This window comes from Hoplias malabaricus, chromosome 3, assembly GCF_029633855.1.
Source record: "Hoplias malabaricus isolate fHopMal1 chromosome 3, fHopMal1.hap1, whole genome shotgun sequence".
In the NCBI taxonomy this organism is placed as follows: Eukaryota; Metazoa; Chordata; class Actinopteri; order Characiformes; family Erythrinidae; genus Hoplias; species Hoplias malabaricus.
This window is the reverse complement of record NC_089802.1, coordinates 71,083,032-71,103,629: the sequence shown is the minus strand read 5'-3', so window position 1 is coordinate 71,103,629 and position 20,598 is coordinate 71,083,032. Positions and strand designations below refer to the sequence as shown.

General features: G+C 40.4%; 2 protein-coding genes across 6 annotated transcripts; both read left to right on the top strand.

Moving 5' to 3' along the window:
• The first annotated feature begins 1,081 nt into the window (after positions 1-1,081).
• On the top strand, positions 1,082-8,730 carry ndufs1 (NADH:ubiquinone oxidoreductase core subunit S1). Its single transcript, XM_066663164.1, has 19 exons — positions 1,082-1,176; positions 2,331-2,413; positions 2,897-2,988; positions 3,093-3,200; positions 3,709-3,785; positions 3,879-3,960; positions 4,066-4,196; positions 4,318-4,503; positions 4,637-4,771; positions 5,209-5,323; positions 5,418-5,563; positions 5,708-5,836; positions 5,922-6,051; positions 6,373-6,533; positions 6,916-7,070; positions 7,422-7,597; positions 7,722-7,856; positions 7,938-8,010; positions 8,172-8,730. The coding sequence occupies exons 2-19, from the start codon at positions 2,335-2,337 to the stop codon at positions 8,261-8,263; spliced, it is 2,202 nt and encodes a 733-aa protein (XP_066519261.1). The 5' UTR covers positions 1,082-1,176; positions 2,331-2,334; the 3' UTR covers positions 8,264-8,730.
• A 481-nt stretch (positions 8,731-9,211) lies between these two features.
• Positions 9,212-17,939, top strand: ino80db (INO80 complex subunit Db). 5 transcript variants are annotated; one of them, XM_066666034.1, is made up of 10 exons: positions 9,212-9,388; positions 11,462-11,708; positions 12,000-12,694; positions 12,777-12,879; positions 13,088-13,306; positions 13,610-13,719; positions 13,845-13,978; positions 14,713-14,945; positions 15,108-15,268; positions 15,889-17,939. In XM_066666034.1, the coding sequence occupies exons 2-10, from the start codon at positions 11,491-11,493 to the stop codon at positions 16,644-16,646; spliced, it is 2,631 nt and encodes an 876-aa protein (XP_066522131.1). In that variant the 5' UTR covers positions 9,212-9,388; positions 11,462-11,490; the 3' UTR covers positions 16,647-17,939. The 5 variants fall into 5 exon arrangements, with proteins under 5 accessions (XP_066522131.1, XP_066522129.1, XP_066522128.1 ...); XM_066666032.1 differs by lacking the exon at positions 9,212-9,388 and adding an exon at positions 9,431-9,889; XM_066666031.1 differs by lacking the exon at positions 9,212-9,388 and adding an exon at positions 9,431-9,905.
• Positions 17,940-20,598: the final 2,659 nt, after the last annotated feature.

Genomic DNA, 20,598 nt, shown 5'->3' with positions numbered 1-20,598 from the left:
GGGTTCATAGAGTATTTACATTTCTGGTGGACCAGCATGAAAATATGAATGAAGGAAGGAATGAAGAAAGGAAAGGACAAACAAACGAACGAATGCTAATTTTGCTAGTGGCTCATGTATGTTGATTTTTCTTACAGGCATTTTCCAGCATGTTGGTTAATACCAAATATTTTAAAAATATTATTATAATATTATAAAAATATGATGGAAAAACATTTTCATCACAAACACATCTGCAAGTACATGTCCTACAAAATAATTATATAATTTTACACTTTTAATTTTGTATAATGTGCGCAATCTCTTTACCAGACCAGTAAACTGGCATAAAATCCAATATGTGTTCACTCACTATGTTCACTAGATAGGGACTAGGGACTGACAGGGTGCCATTTGAGTTTTACCCATGGTACCATACATTAAAAGTCCTAAATAGTAAATATTTAACGCTGCAACAAACTGTTAAATTATTTTAACTGAAATGATTTCCTTCTCATCAATTTAATAGAGGCGCATGTCCTGAATAATTAAAGTATGATCTTTAAATAACAGAGAATAATATTCAACAGTATTTAGACTGGGGTAGGGGTATAGCATTGCACAGAAACAGTTACGATTATTTGTTTACGTGCCAAAATATAATTTTTGCAAAAATTGAAAAAAAATGTCTATAGGAAAATGAAGGCCAAATAACGATTCATTTTAACATAATTTAATAAGGGTTTGACGAACGGCTAAAGGAAGTGACGTATTAACTTAAGACGTTAGCTATTTTTTTTTACCACAATATCTATATATTTTAATAAAAGTTTTCCTGTTTTACCTATCATTTGAATTAAATTTAATCTGTATTTTAATGTTTTTAATATGGTATAGATGTTTTCTTTATATATATAGTCTTTATGATTTTTGCAATATTTTTACATTGTCTCTCTCCAAAACATAATTTTTAATTTTTAACTTAAAATTATATATGAACAAACATAATGCATAATTACACAATAATACTGACTATTATTTTAAATATGTTGGATTTTCATTGTATTTCTTTTTTATTAATTTTAATCGCTCGGCTATTTCCGTCACGGTGTCCGGACTTTGCCGAAAGCTGTCCCGTAACTGAATGCTCTGACTTCAGTTCCGCTGTTCTGGTCTTGAAGGCCAAATAGCGTCAAGGTAAGAAATAAGGTTTAATTTTCTGCTATTCCCGGACTACAGCAGTGTGTAGGTGGCCGCAACATGTGAACGAAAAGCACAAAATCGCATTGTTTATTCAGAAAGTGTTCAACAGAGAAGAGTTCTCTCTGTCCTTGATTTGACCAGCAGTGTAGCTTGTTAGCTAACGTTGTACTAGGCGCACAGACACTGCATTTAATGTTAGTGTATGGCATCAATACGCTTAGATATATTTAAAGTTATATGCAGATTCTCTTTCTATAATGTGCGCTCCCATACGACATTAATGCTCTTCTATGCACTGCTATGCATTCCTTGTAAGAAAGGTTTGGAGTTATAAGTGGCTATCTGTCTTATGTCCAGTTTGCATTAAATGTTCAGTACTTAGGGTTTCTCTTGTTTTTCCCTGAGATCCACTTAGGACATTTTGTATGGTTTCCTATAGCAAAACTAGTCCTATTTCTTTTTTAACGTTACCTACCATTTTTCAACCTTTCTGTATCACTCTGGTCAGTATAAGTTACTGTACCTTTAAATGTGATACACTTTGCTGTTTTTCATTTACAGACTGTAGTGCATTTTTTTTCTGAACACATTGTTATTCCCCTTTCATCGCTTTTTCAATAATCAGAACCAACACAGAATAAATATTATTTGGAGGGTGGATCTTTCTCAGCTCTGCAGTGACACTGATGAGGTAGTGTTAGTATGTGTTAATCTGGTACGCGTGGAGCAGACACAGCAGAGCTGCTGCTGTTTATAAACACTCAGTCCTTTCACTGGACACTGCATTAGACACATAGCTTTTTGGTTTACCTTATAGATATAAAGTCAGAAATCATCTGTTGCTGCAGTCTGCACAGTTAATCACAGTTAATCCTGTAGTGCTTCGTCTTTGGTTACAGAACGCCATGCACAAGATGATTTTGGCTGGTGGACCATGTTTGCACTGATGTGTTCATATATAATTTATATATTCTATGAATTATAACTATAAAGTGCTCCTGTATGGACAGTAGAGCTGATACAATAGATACTGAGCATAAAATGTGCAACACACACATCCCTAGCTTAGCTGAACCGCATTCATACAACAGCAGCCTGTGACCTGTATTTTCAGTGTACTCATCTTTTTGTATTCTTGTCTTCCACAGAGTCATGTTGCGTTTGCCTGCAGTTGGTCGAGCCCTCGCTGGGGCAGCCCACACCAAAGGGAGCCTTACTGCGTCTAACAATGGTAAACCGAGATGACTTTAAAAAAATAAAATAAAATAAAGTTTGGACAATTGGTATTTTTCAATGTATTTTGAAATGTGTTCAAATGATTATTGCTAATTAAAATAAAAAAGGGTTCATGCTACATTTTTTCAGTCAGCAATGATAGATGTAGTGAAGGAAGAACTGTATTTTTTTTACTAGTTGTAAACCTGTTAATTATGACCAGTCTGTGTGTAAAAAGATGGCATTTCCTGCATGTTATAGAAGAACACATTTCACTCTCTTTGCATGCTCTCCTTTCACTGCTTGCTGTCCTAGAGTATTTAGCCATCTAAGATTTTTTTTTTTAACCACACAAGCGTTCATAAAATTCTCTATTATTTGAAATTCTATTTTAAAGGATTATTATTATTTAATCTTAGCATGGTATGAAAAACATTTTCAGTATGAGTGTTGTCATAAAATGCTACAAGCTTGACACCAGCTTGTTTCTGATGTACAGTAAAGACCTCTGTTCGGGCTGCGAGTAACCTCGTGGAAGTGTTCGTTGATGGAAAGCCTGTGATGGTGGAACCAGGGACTACGGTTCTTCAGGTGATCACTCTGTGATCTTTTGCACTTTCATCCATTTAATATCATACAAGCAGTTATTACTGAACAAAGGCCTATTCTTTAACATTGTCATCATGTTTACTCAGGCCTGTGAGAAAGTTGGAGTCCAGATTCCTCGTTTCTGCTATCATGAACGTCTCTCTGTGGCAGGCAACTGTCGAATGTGTTTAGTGGAAATCGAGAGAGCCCCTAAGGTAATGTGCTTGACATTTTAATTTCATGTGTGGGAGATGTTACACATGACGATAAATATGTATTTTTCTAGACTCTTTTGTCCACTTCCTCCGCTGTAATTTGATGCAGTTGAAAACATGGCCTTGTAGTATAATAAGAGGCTTGAGATTGCCTAAATCTTTTCTCTTAGCTAATAATAATTAAACAAATAATTATATTAGCTAATAAATACTACTAATAATACTAATTATTTAGTATAGGATAATACATAATATTATAATGGAATATTTCTTCTCCAATTCAGAAGAATTACTATTAATTTTGTTAATATATAAACAATTTTATCAGCAATTGTGAAGTTGAATACTATAATAAAAATAAAAAAAATATTTACAATCTGCTAAGGCTCCAATTACAACTCCAAAGACTACTGCTTATAGAAATAGCATATTTATTATTTATTTATTTTAAATTAATACTATTTGTTTCTTAAAACATTTATCAGATCTTCTATTCTTTTACTGCTAGCCTGTAGCGGCATGTGCCATGCCTGTCATGAAAGGATGGAACATTCTCACAAACTCTGAGAAGACACGAAAGGCCAGGTCTTTCATATTTAACATACCCTTCCAGTCATATTAAGTAGCATTTATTAAGCTCTTCTACTATTTTAACTTTTTATTTATTGCATCTGTTAGAGAGGGAGTCATGGAGTTCCTTCTTGCCAATCACCCTCTGGACTGTCCGATCTGTGACCAGGGAGGAGAGTGCGATTTGCAGGTAGTGACATTTTTACTGTTTGCATTTTTTTAAGGAGTCTGTGACATTTTTGAAATGCTCTGTTATAGCTGTATTTAAACCATAAATACTGGTTTGTGCTTGCAGGACCAGTCAATGACATTTGGTTCAGACAGAAGTCGGTTCACAGAGGGGAAGAGAGCAGTGGAGGACAAGAACATTGGTCCACTGATCAAAACTATCATGACACGCTGCATTCAGTGCACACGCTGTGTCCGGTAAGGATCAATGTGTCTATGATCATTTATAATAAATTAACACTCAATATAAACATCATACGTAAATAGATTTATAACAACAGAAACTTCATTGCTGAGTGAGTTCTCTACCCTTTTCCAGCTTTGCTAGTGAAATTGCAGGTGTGGAGGATTTGGGAACCACAGGTCGTGGAAACAGCATGCAGATTGGCACCTATGTTGAGAAAATGTTCATGTCTGAGCTGTCAGGGAATGTGATAGATGTGTGTCCTGTGGGAGCGCTGACATCTAAACCCTATGCTTTCACAGCCCGACCCTGGGAAACCAGGTAAAATGAAGTGTGTGTGGCTGTTAAATACTCCTGATTTTAATTAATTAGAATCTAAAAATCCATTTAGGTAAAGAACTTAGTAAGTCAACTTTGACAAACAGTGCCCTGTGTTTTTGCTGTCTGTTAATAGGAAGACAGAGTCCATTGATGTGCTTGATGCAGTGGGTTCTAATATTGTGGTGAGCACAAGAGGTGGAGAGGTAATGAGGGTCATGCCACGCCTAAATGAAGATGTCAATGAGGAATGGATCTCGGACAAGACCAGGTACAGTTGCCCCTTTTTAAATGCTTAAAAAATAAATGCATGATTTTGCTCCCTTTTCCTCACTGCAGATTTCAAATACAGAAAGTGTATTTGGGGTATCCCACAGATTTCTTTGAATTATCTGTAATGTGTGTATTGTAGAGACACTTACAATGACAGCTCAATTTGGCAATTGTAAAAAATCAGTTTATTAACATTGGCTCTCTTTGATTTTCCAGATTAGATTGCTTACATCAACTGCTTATAGTTAAACTTCTGATCTAGAAATTTAGTCCTGCGAGTTATAAGTTAGACAGTGTAAATGGGAACCAAACATCTGGCTGAAATCATGTACATCTAAGTTCTGATAGATAAGCCAAATCTTTTACTTCTGATAGATTAGCCACTGTAAATGCACCAACTTCATGAAATGTACCTTAATTGTCTTACTCCCCCAGATTTGCCTATGATGGGCTGAAGAGACAGCGTCTGACTCAGCCTCTGGTAAAGGATGCCAGTGGTCAATTGGTACCCACTGCCTGGGAGGATGCTCTCACGCGTGTTGCTGCTGTGGTAATTATCTTCCAAGAAAATAAGTAAAAATGTATTAAAAGATTTAGTTTGTTTACATGTGTTTGAGTTCATGTGTATGTGAATGGTATTGCAGCTCCAGGGAGTCCAGGGTTCTGAGGTAGGAGCGATTGCTGGTGGGATGGTAGACGCAGAGTCTCTGGTGGCCCTGAAAGACTTGATGAACAAATTGGACAGTGAAGTGCTGTGCACAGAGGAGACATTTCCTATGGCTGGTGCTGGGTAAGTTCTGTAGTTTTATTTAGGAGTTTCTTTACTTACAACAATTCCAGTCACCATTTGCTCAGAATGAATGCCAAGGTAAAACATTGTCTCTTAGGGAAAACATTTTGAAACACTTACCTTTTCTACCCTCTTAAACTTTAGGACGGACTTGCGCTCCAATTACCTTCTGAATTCCCGCATTGCTGGCATCGAGGAGTGTGATCTGCTGCTTCTGATTGGAACAAACCCACGCTTTGAGGCTCCCCTTTTCAATGCACGCATCAGAAAGAGGTTGGTGTCAACTGGGTTGATCATTTTTATCCTTTGTGTAGCAGTATTCAATGGCTAAAATAAATCTATGACTCTCCCTCTGTAGCTGGCTCCATAATGAGCTGCAGGTTGCTTTAGTGGGCCATAATGTGGATCTTAGCTACTCTTACGATCATCTGGGCGATTCCACTCAGGTGCTGCAGGAAATAGCTGCTGGAAAGCACCCTTACTGCCAGGTAACTTAGACCTATTCCAGTTTACTTCAGGATTTATATAGAGTTATGTTTCTATTGTAAGAATCTGTCAAGTCTGTAGCTGTATATTTTACATGCACTCATACTGATAGGTTTACAGCATTGATGTCCAATAGGTTCTGAACAAATCTTCATTTCATGGTGCTTATCCCTCAAAGCATATATTGAAGTAACAAAGAGTGTTATTACTAACTAACTAACATGTAGCAATTTAGTTTTAAAACCAATATTTGGTCCTATGTATGATGTTTAGTGTGAAGAAGGTAATTGTTGATTTTAGGTATCCTTATCCTCTTTTGTCAGGTCTTGGCCAAAGCCAAGCGTCCAGTGGTAGTGGTGGGAAGCTCCTGTCTGCAGAGGGCCGATAGTGCTGCCATCTTGAGGGTTGTATCCACGATTGCACAGAATGCCCGTGTCAGCAGTGGGGTGGAGGAGGGATGGAAAGTCTTGAATGTGCTGCATAGGTCTGTCTGGTCTAATCTTTTATTTTATTTATTTATTTTTTTGTGTGACCGTTTGAAATGTAGTGTGTTTCTTATGCCTTTTTAACTGTACAGAGGAGATGCTCAGACAGATGGTTCATATATTGACGTCGTAGGAAAATAATTGCATTTAATAATGGGTGTAATATTCAACTATCTAGATGTTAGTAAGCTAAATGATTCACAATTATTCAGCTCAACTTGAGTTGAAATTGCTAACCTGTAGTAAACTGCCAAACTTTTAAATTGGATCTAGAAATTGTCACCTCCTTTATCAACAGCAACTTTGCTTATCAATAACTTAATGTTCCGTAGCTGGGTGTAATGAACTGAACTCATGTCTCTCCTTGTTGTGTTCCTCCAGAGTGGCCAGTCAGGTAGCAGCTCTGGACCTGGGCTATAAACCTGGTGTAGACGCAATCCGGAAGAACCCACCTAAAGTGCTGTACATGCTGGGAGCTGATGCTGGCTGCATCACTAAAGCAGAGCTACCAAAGGACAGCTTCGTTATCTACCAGGGTTAGGACGTACTTAAGTGGACTCAAGTTGTGCCAAAAGTTCTATATAAAAAACTTAAACCATAAGAAAATATTCATACATTTGAATACAATATTTGAAACTACTTTAGGATTTATTTGCCAAATTCACAAATAAAACAACCCTCAGTGACTGAGAATATATTAGTGAAAATGAGTAGAATATGGACTATTTGTTTGTTAAACTTATGGCACAAAATTTACACCATCATCCTGTATCATAAATGTATTTATCTTCTGAGATAACCTTCTAGATTTTATGAAAAATTACCACAGTATTAGTGGTGATGGTAGTAGTTGTAGAATGCTCAGTGTCATCTTCTTACTAATGCAGGCCACCATGGCGATGTGGGAGCGCTCATGGCTGATGTGATCCTGCCCGGTGCTGCTTACACAGAGAAGTATGGCACATATGTGAACACAGAGGGACGTGCCCAACAGACCAGACTTGCTGTTACCCCACCTGGTCTGGCCCGTGAGGACTGGAGGATCCTTCGTGCTGTCTCTGAGGTACATGCATACAACATATAATTAAACTGTATACACGGATTTGCTTCACAATCTCAGCATTTAAATTTCATAGGTCTGCATCATGAAGTCTAGCAGTAAGTATTTCATGTTTTGTGTGTGCTAGCTGGCTGGAATCACATTGTCGTATGACACGTTAGAGGAAGTGAGGGACAGACTGGCAGAGGTGGCTCCTAACTTAGTACGTTATGATGATGTGGAGGAAGCCAACTACTTCAGCCAGGCCAGCGAGCTCTCTAAGGTTTGTCTTTTTTCTGCTTTTTCTGTTCTTTCTCTTTGATCTGAGTATAAAATCACAACAGTACCTACTTTCTCTTTCCAGGCTGTGAATCAGTCATTGCTTGCAGACCCTCTTGTTCCCCCTCAGCTCTCTGTGAAAGACTTCTACATGACAGGTAATAGAATAAAAAACTTTCCATTCAATCGTTAATTTTCTCAGTATTCCCAATAATTTACATTGCATTTTGCCAGAGTTAAAATACAAATATATGTATATACTATGCAGTGCCTCCTCCTAAACCTTTAATCTCAGTCTGATTTAATCTTCACTTTATAGACTCCATCAGCAGAGCATCCCAGACAATGGCCAAGTGTGTGAAGGCTGTGACCGAGGGAGCAGAAGCAGTAGATGAACCTTCGATCTGCTAAAGCACATTAAACACACCCCTACATGTCATAGAATCTGTCATCTTGACACATGCTTGTAAGAACTGCACCAATGTTTCAGCATCCTGTTGTTTTCCTGATCAGACCTACAGGTGAAATATTTGGGTTTATCCTGCTCTTATTTAAATATGCTAATAAGAACTTTGTAAAGATTTCATTCCCGTACTGAGAACAAGGGAACCTGCTTTGTTATTGAAAGCTCCTATGGTGAATAAAACTATATTATGTCATTTCTGCATGTCTGCTGTCTGTGCCAGCAAAAGCATCACCTGAAATCAGAGCTCTTGTGTAGAGCAGGGGAGGTTTGGTTATAGGGGCCCAGCGTCCTGTTTGCGGATGGTGCATTTCTTGCTCCAAATGCACCAGATAAGTCTGGCAGATTACATGAATTCACTTTAAATAAAATAGTTGAATTTGGTGAGTTTAAGTAGGAAAACCAAATATAAGGTCCTATGGAAATATAAAACCTATATGTCAAATTTCTGTATCAAAATGTGATACACCTGATTTTTCTGCAAAAAAAAAAAATCTTTATTTTTTTAAAGTGCTGTGTATTTTCCATTATTTGCCTGAGGTTTTGGAATGTGACCTCACATGTATTGGTAGTTTCTTTTGTCCATCAGTAAAGTAAGTGAATTAACAAGCCTGTTTTATGGGGACATCCATCTGAACAAGTGGCACTAGCATATTCTAAACCTTAATCTAGGCGTAAATTTGTGGACTTTAAAAAAAAATACCTGACAAAACGTGAATCACGTCATTTAAGTTTTTTTTTTGGTTTTATTTATTCCTTATGCTTGTTTTACAGTATGTCCTAAAACCCTGTAGCACTTGGAGTTGTTGTTGTGTGTGTGTGTGTGTTTTTTAAATATGGTTAAACATTCCCAGGGGTTCTTTTAGCAGTTTCACTAAAAAAGTCAGGTTCATGATGTCACTGCGAGCTTGAATGAGACGTGTGTGTGTGAGAGAGAGAGATGAGGAGGAGGCTGCTAGAGGAAGACTTGAGGGAGATCCCCCATAAAGTTTAAATCAATTACATGGTTCAAACTCAACGATATTAACAATGCCTCAGACACTGAAGCACAACAGGGAAGTCTTCATTCAAAAGTTTGCATTTTTTTAAATATATGAGACGGGACGGCTCTTTCAGAAGAGACGGGAGAGAGAAAGAGTGAAAGTTGAATTCCAAAATGGTTGCAGAGGTTGTTGTTGTACTGTTGCCTGTTGTCATGTCCCCGCGGTGCCTGTAGTAGTGCTGTTAACAGCTCGATCCACTGACAAAAACCAACACCCTCTTCCCGACCCTTAACGGCTACTTTTATCCAAATAACAGATCGCGGAATGTCAATTGCTTCTACAAAATATTACACGCGTTAGCAGAATTAGAGAAACCACGGGGCGAACGCTATAAAACGGAGTCGGAAAACCTCGGTTAACTCTATCAGCCGTCGACTGCAGGAATACTGCTGCTTATCTACCGATGCTAATTGGCTAAGCTACACGCAGGAGCGAAGCAGCTCTCAGTAGCGGAACTCGGCGAGAGCGGAGACCGCGGAGCGTGCAGGGCCCAGCGGCTCGCTCTCCAATCGACTCGCGGGGATTTCTGAGGTGTCGTAGGCCGACGGTAATTTTGATTATATTTTAAAAAAACAAAAAGCATTTATCAAAGTTTCTGGAACTGAATTCGGAGGTTATTTCATTTAAACGAAGGCTAATGCAAAAAAATAAATTAAGACTCCCTGAATTCAAACGAGGGACATTAAAAAAAACCTTCCGGACCTTAACGAAGCCTACGTTTAAGGTTGAACGGAAAGGCTTCAGCGTAAAACAGTGTAAACACGGCTCAGTTATTCTCACAGCTTACAGCAAATGGTTCGCTACGGACGAAATGTAATTTGCAAAATAATCTATTAATATATATATATTGTATTTGTTGTATGTCGACCTGTCCGTATCTGACCTTAGACCGTTTTCGCTCCGTCTTTAAAGGCGATAAATATAACTGAATTGTCAGGGACAGAGCCGCGAGCCGTGTCGCCTAATCCGAGCCTCATAAGAAACTGATAATGCGACCCAAGTGTGAGATAGAGCAGGAGGCGGGAAGCTTGTCCACCGTCCCCTTGCGTTTTCAAACTTGCTTTGCATGTCAGACGTATCGTAGGTTACTCTCAGTGCCCAGCTCCACTCTAACGCTACATGATTTATTACTTCAGCTGCCAAAGACCTGCTCAAAACAGCTGCATGTATATCTGTCTTTTAATACGGGTCTGGAAAAACACTGCTTTTAGGAGAATTTTGACTACTGATCTATACGTTTCTACAAAGTCGGGTAGTAATAGAATAGCAGGTTCGCCTAATGCCTTGTTTACTGACCACTTTTTTATCACGTGCCTCAGAATTAATGATAAATTTACATTTATAAAACATATGACTTTCTCAACATATCCTTAAGTAACTTAATATAAACAACACATGCACCCTGTCAGTGCCCTGATATGGGATTATGGCATTTTAGACAAGCGTAATGTATATTTCTAAAGGGTTACAAATAATGTAAAATAAATTAAATGGAACACTTTTATTGTATAAGCTATTACAGCATAGCCTAAATATCTGTATCTGCTTGGTCATATTCCTTATGTTTTATGATATATCTGCTGATACCAATATGATTCTAATATCACTGAGCATCCATAATGTCACTGTTGGCTGCTTTACACTTAGAATGATGAATGAGGATCATCACACAGACTGCTGTTGTGCTTGATTTAACCATAATTAATCTGCTTTCTAGTTTGAATGCAAGGGAACATTAAGCTTATATGTCTATACTTTCATCTATTTACCTGGCAGATGTGTCATGTGGAGCTGAATTAAGTAGTTTTTAATGGAGCACTGTTTCATGGTTGTTATCGTGTCCTCTCTACAGAGAAAATCTAGCTAAATATCTGACCATTTTAATTTTCTAGGAAATATTCACTGACCAACATCTTCACATTTTGGTCTGTAAGATTTTTGACTTCGTCAGATGTGTTTCTATTCCAGATACCCAATACTCTTTAATATCTGAATACACAATTCATATTAGTGATATACAAGATATACAATACATTTAGTATTTAACATAATCAGGCTGATAGCATCTGAAACTTTATGTAATCAAACTTTTTTTTTTTCCAGCTAATGTTCTGGACAGTTCTAGACCTGGGATGTACGAAGGGAAACACATCCATTATTCAGAGGTGGACCACAAGCCTCTGTGTTCATACAGCCCAAAGCTCTGCAAACAGCGCAGACTCAACGGCTACGCATTTTGCATCCGCCATGTTCTGGAGGACCAGACTGCCCCTTTCAAGCAGTGTGAATATGTAGCCAAATATAACAGTCAGCGCTGCACTACCCCCATACCCAAGACTCAGGACCGCAAGTATGTTTTAGTGTTTTTTAGTGTTTCATTACACATATTATATAGATAAACAATGCAAATGGGTTAATCACATTGTGGTTTATCGGACACCTTATATCACTAATTGCACAGTGTCCTCTCTTATTCAAGGACATCGTTACAACTTAAATATGCATTTAAGATTAAATCCTATCAGAGCACCAACTTATTTGACTCACTGAATCTATTGAATTTTTTACAATTATTTAATTGCTAGTATGAAAATGGGTGTATTCAGATAACGTGTACTCATGCTCTGTTAATTATCACCAGATATTGCAACAGCCACCTGCAGGTCATGGGTGTCCTGCCTAAGAAAGAAAGGAAGAAGAAGCATGACACTCTTGATTCGTTGGCCCTCAACATCACTGTGCCCTCCTTGGCTTTGAAGGCCCCCAATGGTCTTGACCATTTAACCCCATCCTCACCCTCTTCTTTCACTTGCCTGCTACCCTTGGACCCCTATGCCTTCTGTAAGGAAGAGAAAGTGGGGAAAGAAGGCATTAGCTTGGGGAAGAAACCCTCAAACTGCCCATTTCCTAACCACAGACAGAAACATAAAGATCAAGTTGTGGCCCCTGCTATTTCCCCACTCTCCACTACTCCCCAAAGTCCTACCCTTAATTTTCAGCAGGGTGATGGACCCACACAAGTATCTAAAGCTCCCACATCCCCTCCAACACCCACCTTACAACTCCCAAAAACATCTTCAGGGACATTATGCACAATATCTGCTCAGACTGACCACCACATCTCTACAAGTATAACCAAAAACATAAAAGCAAACTGCCAGGACACTGGCTTTGACAAGAGGGTTATACCTACTCGACCAAACAGGAAAGACATACATAGTCAGCCGGTTATAGGGCCGTCCAGTTCTGGACAGCATCAGGCTCACTTTTTGGTGCAACTCCAGAGGCTTATGGCACAGAGGAAAAGAAAGCAAGAAGATCTGAAACCCAATTTTGGTGGGTAGCCAGTTATCTACACTTTGCTGTGTGTGTGTATATATATATCTCCATTAAGCTTTATTTACATGTTGTGTTAAAGGGTTGCACTGGTTAGAAGACAGTGGAGAGGAGGAAGATGAACAAACTGAAAGAGTTGCATCATATCAGCATCAGAGACTTCAGGAAAAACAGTCTACAGAGAGGTATATTGTATTAAGCATTTCTTTATTGTATTGGTAGAAATATGTTTTTATTATATCTGCTAAAATTAATAAATTAATTTATTTATAATGTCTGCTGAAATTCTGATATTTTAGTGTCAGTCTGCATACTGTATATTGCTAGCAGTCTCTGTCGTGTTAAGAACCAAAATGTGCTGAAGAAATCTGTGTTGTTTGTCCTCTCTTATAGAGCTGGATGTAGTGGTTCACGTGGCGAGAGACTGGCAGGGTTGTGCTCCTATCTGAGGCAGAAACACAAGCTCCTGCACAGGGAGGAGAGAGCGTTCAGAAGGGAGAGGAGATCAGGGCATGCTTTTCACAAAGTTCTTCTACAGGCAGCCTCACAAGACCCTGACCACACAGCTCAACTCATTCAGCAGCACTATTCCACAATTTCAGCAACCACCAGGTAAACACAAACATGTACAAGCTTGGGATATATTCTCACTAAAATCCATATTGCTCAGTTGGAGATGTTTTTGTCTGATTATAGTTTTAGCGCATTGACCACAGTGGATGATACAATCCGATTACGGTCTGCATCCTGGTTAAAGCAGATCATAGCAACATCTGTAGCCTCCTGTTGGTGTGCTTCTCATTTCTTTCAATGATGCACATTGGAATAAATCTTTTTATAAAATATTATTACAGATTGTGTTTTAAAAAATTGGTGTAACAGTTTGTTTTAAACAGCATGTTTTTTTCTTAATAGTACTGCAGGATCATTGGTAGGAAGCTCAGACTCAGGACTGTGTGTGGCCGAGATTAACGGGAAACCCTGCACAAAGCACTCTCTGCCTTTCACCAGACACTGCTTCCAACGTATCCTTTAATGTTGTTTATACCTTACACTTAATCAAACCCAGACCATGGTGTTTCTATAGTTGTTCCAGTGATTTGTGGTTTTTGTTGTACTTGCTTGTTGTGTCCTTGATGGATTCCTGTAGACATCCTGCAGAACAATTCCCAGCAGCTGTTCTCTAGCTGCACTGCTCGTTTTGCGGATGGAGCACAGTGTTCTGTCCCAGTGTTCGACATCACACACCAGACGCCGCTATGCGAAGAGCATGCCAAGAAAATGGTGCGTTTTGTTTGAAATTTCTTGACCTTGTTGTAAATTAAAAGGCACAAGACAAAGATGGGGCGGCACGGTGGTGCAGCAGGTAGTGTCGCAGTCACACAGCTCCAGGGGCCTGGAGGTTGTGGGTTCGATTCCCGCTCCGGGTGACTGTCTGTGAGGAGTTGGTGTGTTCTCCCCGTGTCCGCGTGGGTTTCCTCCGGGTGCTCCGGTTTCCTCCCACAGTCCAAAAACACACGTTGGTAGGTGGATTGGCGACTCGAAAGTGTCTGTAGGTATGAGTGTGTGACTGAATGTGTGTGTGTGTCTGTGTTGCCCTGTGAAGGACTGGCGTCCCCTCCAGGGTGTATTCCCGCCTTGCGCCCAACGATTCCAGGTAGGCTCTGGACCCCCCGCGACCCTAAATTGGATAAGCGGTTACAGATAATGGATGAAGACAAAGATGTAGCTCAAAGTTTGTCGTTCATTGAAAATTATGTCCATCTATTGTTGTTTTTTTTTTAAACATATTAATTTTCCATGTATGACTTGGCTTGTTTAAAGAAAAATAGATCAAAGCAACTGTTCTTAAACATTAGCATTGCTGCTTCATATGGTAGTTTCAATACCTGCTATACTCAAATTCTTGCTACAGTTGTATTGACTCCTATAGTAGATGTGTATGAGGTCTGTATTATATAGTGTGTGGATATTATCGCATGCTGCATGTGGTTCACATATGTACCCATATGGAGCAGGATAACTTCCTTCGTGGAGATGCCAGCCGCAGAACATACCATCACCAGCAGCAGCTGCAGCAAGGCAAGAGGCTGAAGAAAGCGAAGCTTCCAGCACTTAGCAGAAAACAGAAAAAGAAAAGCAGGAAAGCAGTGGAACGGCGACCTCAGAAGCCCATCCCCCCAGCACTGCCCCAGGGCAACCTGGGATTGCCCTCCATCTTGAGCCAACCGTCACAACCTAGTGGCATCAGGTAAAAATGATGTTGATGCTTGTCTTCTGTGCTCCTTCCACTCTTTTCTTCTCCTTGAGGAGTGAAGAAGGGAGCAGGGGACAGTGTTTCTTGATTAAATCTTCATGTCCTGTGTCTCTGTTAATTTATATTCAACTCACGTTTTTTTTTTACTTATGTTAGCAGGAGTCCTTTGACCCCTGACCTCAGTGCTGAGGAACCTCCAGACGACATCACTAGTGACATCAGCGACATTCCACATGACCTGGAACTTAATCAGGAAGATTTCTCTGATGTTCTTCCCAGATTCCCAGATGACCTGCAAGACTTTGATTTGTTTGAAGGTAACAAGGCTTGTTCTTATAATGGGAAAATGGAAATAGACTAATTTTGTGTGTGTGGGGCATGACTAGAGAAAAACGTTTAAACTACTTTTAAGGAGATAAACGGATGGATTAAGCGAGGCAGGATATGAAACGTGCCAAAATGCTACACAGGAGCTGTGTGTGAGTGTGAGAGAGAGGAGGAAGGAGGGGTAAGAGAGTGAGAGCTTGTTATGCGGTATAATATATATTTCAGCATAAATAAAACGTAATTACCCTTCTAAACTCAACCGCAGAGACCCTGTGTTTACATCGCTAAATAAAACCTCTAATATGTCACTGGGCTCTGCTAAAAGAATGAATTATGGGAGGAAGTCCCAACCAAAACTGCTAAAAAGTAAATTGGAATTTTAAAATGTAAGTGTGTTAAAGTTGACAGGACAAATAAAATAACACGGACCTGGGAAAGTAGTTAGTTTTGATTCAAGAACATTTAAGAGTATGTATTAGACATTATGTTGCTTGAGCGATACAACATGGCAAATAAATTCAACTATTGTATTTTTAGAAAAAGTTGATAGCTGTAATCCCTCATTGTTTGAAAAAAGGATAGAATCATGAAAGTATATATGTGTTTACAGGTAAGACCAGTGAACTATTGCCCACTTCTGAGGAAGCTGAGGAACTGGTGCGTGTACTACAGGCCATGGGCTCCTACCCAGACTCCCTCGCGTGTCTGAGTGGCATGACTGAGCTAGGCCCAGTGGAGGGTTCAGATTGTCGTGGAATGGAGGGAGGTGTTGTGGACTTGCTCAGTGCCCGTCTTTCTGCTGAGGCTCTCTCCAACTTGGAGCTGGACCCTAGCTTACTGCCTTCCACAGAGGACACATTTTCTCATTCACCTCCATCCCCTCAGCCCCCACTTACTCCTCCGTCCTCAGTGGGCCTCCTCACAGACAGCATAAGTACACACAGACAGCCCATCAGTCTCCTAAACAAGACTGGAGACCCAAAAGAGGACTTGGGGAGCTTGTCCTTAGGCCGTGATGAGGACATCTCTCATGGCTCTTGGGGCGTTCTTGCTCTCCCCCTCAGTGACTCTGTCCCGTTCCATAACCTGGTTGTTTCTGATGGTCTGCTCATGTCCACAGCCCTCTCTACACCTCCTACACCTATGCCTTCAGCCCCAAGTCAGCCCACTGCACTTTCTGCCCTGCCAGAAAGTAGCCTGACCATCCCCATCACTTCCCCGTCATCTTCCTCTTCCTCCTCGCACACAGACCTCCTGTGCCCCACTCAGCTGAAGCACACACTTCCCCCTCTCTTCAACCACTGCGGGATCCCTGCTGACCTGCAGCCTCACCACAGTGCTCCAGCGCCTACTATGGATCAAACCTGATTTCCTTGCGCACAATCCGGAACTTTCCGTCAGTATTCAGGGAGGGTTTTTTTTAAAATATAACTGTCACGGGTTCTTCTGATTGGCTACTCTGTCTCTTATTTCCTCTTTTGTTTTTCTTTCCATCACTCAGACACTCCCAGAGCAATAAAGCCCCCACGTGCATAGTATAGTCAAGGTTATTTTCTACAACAAACAACATAGAGATGGATTTTAGCCATGGAAGCATACCACTTGTATTCTTATATGCATATTTAATATATTTATAGAATAGTGATCTGCACAACTAGTTTTATCAATGAGTGAAAAAATGTGTGGTTACTGGTGGAAATGTGATTATTTGTCTAGAAATACTACGGAATGGTTATGTCATCTGCGAACCAGACCAAGAGAAGGACATCGCAGATGTATCGCTTGTCCTCTCTCTTGTCCCGTAATGATTGAAATGGTCGTTTTTTTTGGCAGGTGGTGTTTGTGCTTTTTGTAGCCGTTCAGCAATCGGGTTCTGCTTTTAGTGTAAGTGCCATGAAAGCTATGTAACACTTTCATAATCAATGTAGTGCAAATCAATAAAAATCTACACACGCCAGTGTCATGTAAAGAAAAGCTGTGTTTAAAATGCCACTGTCATCAATGTCATATACTGTATATGTAACATAACACTGAGGTCAAGAATTCATTTTTTTTTTATTGTTGTTGTTTAGCACAAGCTTTCATGTTTGGGATTAAGTTAGACTTTAGATGTGGTTTGTTGTCCAGGAGGGTGTCCTGCAGCTCATGGAAGGCCTTTAAGCTATTTGTAGCAGCTGTAGCAGAGACGGGCATGTTTAGGCATGACCTTTTGTGAGGGCAGTTTGGATGCCTTATTCCCAAGCATCTCAACATCTATGTTTCGCACATTAGAAAAATATGTTTTTAGGTAAAAGGCAGTTTTTGGAGCCTGAAGAGAACTGAAAAATAAATGTGTAGGAAAATTACTGAAGTAGATCTGTTAATGTATGAGGTGATGCTTTTATCAGCATGAATAACAGTATGGTATTTTGATGCGGAAAGAGAAGCTGGCATAGGTTTTTTTTTTATACTTGTATTCATTGAATGTACTGAACCGAGATTTGTTCATTATAACCTAAACAATTTTATCAATCCCCTCTGCTCTGTAAAGGTATTTCTATTGTATTGACATGTTTACTTTTTTGTTACTAATGTGTGTGGATGTGGGTATGCGGTAAACACAATTGTATGAGAAAGGAAACTTTATTGTTTTATCTGAAATGCGTGAATTAAATCTGCTATGACCATGAATTGTGCCTGCATTTTTTTAGCAAGGGACTTTTATACCTTTTTGACAGAATGACATCGGGGACAATTGGTTTTAAATTCTGTCTGGCTTTCGAAGAATGATCAATGATTGTATTCAGCGAATTTTCAGGTGGCGCAGCAGGTAGTGTTGCAGTCACACAGCTCCAGGGACCTAGAGGTTGTGGGTTCGATTCCCGTCTGTGTGTTCTCCCTGTGTCTGTGTGGGTTTCCTCCGGGTGACTGTCTGTGAGGAGTTGGTGTGTTCTCCCTGTGTCTGCATGGGTTTCCTCCGGGTGCTCTGGTTTCCTTCTACAGTCCAAAAACACACGTTGGTAGGTGGATTGGCAACTCAAGTGTCCGTAGGTGTGTGCGTGTGTTACCCTGTGAAGGACTGGCGCCCCCTCCAGGGTGTATTCCTGCCTTGCGCCCAATGATTCCAGGTAGGCTCTGGACCCACCCCGACCCTGAACTGGATAAGCGCTTACAGATAATGAGTGAATTAATTCATTTTCACAGACTCAAAATACAAGGCATAGCATAATTGTGAAGTGCCTTTCTGTCACAACCTGCCAAAACTGCACATTCAAACCCATCAGTTATAGTAATGTATTATCTTCATATGCTTACTTACTTTCCTACTGACATTAATATAATGTAGATGTTTGTAGAGCTCCATTTCACTGTTAAGGCATAGCTGAATGTATATGCTTTCCTTGTGTAGCATGGTAGTGTTGGAGCCACAGAGATCCAGGGTCTCAGGGGTCCTGGGTTCAATACTGTGTTGTATGCGTGGGTGCTCCATTTTCCCCCCACAATCCAAAAATAGATATAAGTAGGGTGAGAGTGACTAGGTGAGTGTATGATGCTTTGTGTTGGATGAGGCCATGTTTAGTGTGTGATGATCAGAGGTAGGCTAATAACCCACCCTGATCTGGATGAAGCTGTTACAGGAAAATAAATAAATTAATGAATGTACTGCTTATTTAATTAATAGAGGGTGGTAATGTACACTACGTGGTCGTTGCATTTTCTATCACCCAAGATAACAGTACTGTGGACTTTAAACCCCTTCAGCCAACGTTTGGCTTTGAGCATTGTGTTCTTAATGTGTTAGCTCCACGTAATCACATTTAGGTCCATGTTAGTTTTTATAGATTACACAAGCTGTGCGAGCACATGTGAAAGCCCCAGTACGTGGAGTGTGCGAGTCAATCTTGTTGAGAGATTTTGTTCTTATATTGTCACGGTTTAATAGGCCTGTGTAACGCTACAACGGCAGGGGGCGCCGGTGTTGCAGTGGAGTTATCGAGTCCGGACCAACGCTTCAGACGCCAGTCAACTTTTGTCGTGGGGACTCAGGTGCACGGTGCAGATGTCAGCAAGAGAAGGTGGTGGAGAAGGGTGAATGCAGTGTGTCTGAGTGCGGAATACATGTGCATTTAAGGTGGAACCACAAATAAACGAATAAAAGCCAGTTTCAGACTCATATCACGGAGCGCTCGGTAAAGTCTCGGCGTGGGCGGGCGGAGGGTCGCGGTGTTTACACTGAGGCGCCGCAGGGGGTCTGATGATGTCGGTAATGATGCAAAGCTGTTTCTCCCTCATTAGAAACAGCGGCAGCGGAGGAGTTACGAGGGCCGCTCCTCGGCGAGCGCACTTGCTCCAGCGTTACCTAGCAACGCCCTCTCGCGCTGTAGCCCCGCGCGCAGGAGCTCTAGCTCAGGAAACACAAGTTGGTTCCTTATTCACCAGCGTCCACCTTAAATGGTACAGGAGTTGCACTCAGGCGCCCACACACACACACACACACACACACACAGACACGCCCATTGAAAGTGTTTGAGAATAGTGAAAAATAAATAAAATAAAATGATATTTGAATATATACAAACACACATCGTTTCATTGATAGTATCATAGCTGTACATACTTTATTTTATATAAGAATAAAGACAGAGGAAGAGCTAAAGAGATAAAAGTATGTACAGCTATGATATTGTCAAATAAACGATTAAATAAATTTAAAATAATGATTTTAAAAATGTGAGGCACAGAAAAAGTGTGAAACAGACGAGAAAGAAGAACCCAAGAGAGAGAAGTAGTGCTGCACCCGTTAAGGTGGAACGGATAAATTCTACTTAGAAGCTAAACTTCATCCTGGTCTAGAGCTCGAGCTTTTCCCGCCGCTGTTTCTATTTCTGAGGCGCTGCAGTTGCCGCCTATTAAAACATTTATGGCCTCGGCCATTCCCTCCTCACAACCGGCGCTGAAAACGGCGCCTTTGTTGGCTCCCAGAGGCGAAAAGCGTGTATTTATCCTCCCCCACCACACAGCCCCCAGCCACGGAGAGCACAGAGGCTCAGTGCTGACAAACGGCGCGGTAAATCTCCGGTGACGGAGCGGGAAATGACGGAGAGACGAGGCTCACTCGCCGCTGATGGAACTCCGTGTAATGGATGTGACAACAGGTCGCTAGGGCTGTACCTAACGGTTACTGTATGTACACACAATATATTTTCATCTTAGAACATACATTAGCACCGTATCAATATAGGAGAGAGTAGGCCTACACTTTGTGGCCTAACGTTTTTCCAATTCACCCTCTCCTGTCCTGGGAAGGCCTTACACTCGATATTGGTCCGTTTATCATTCA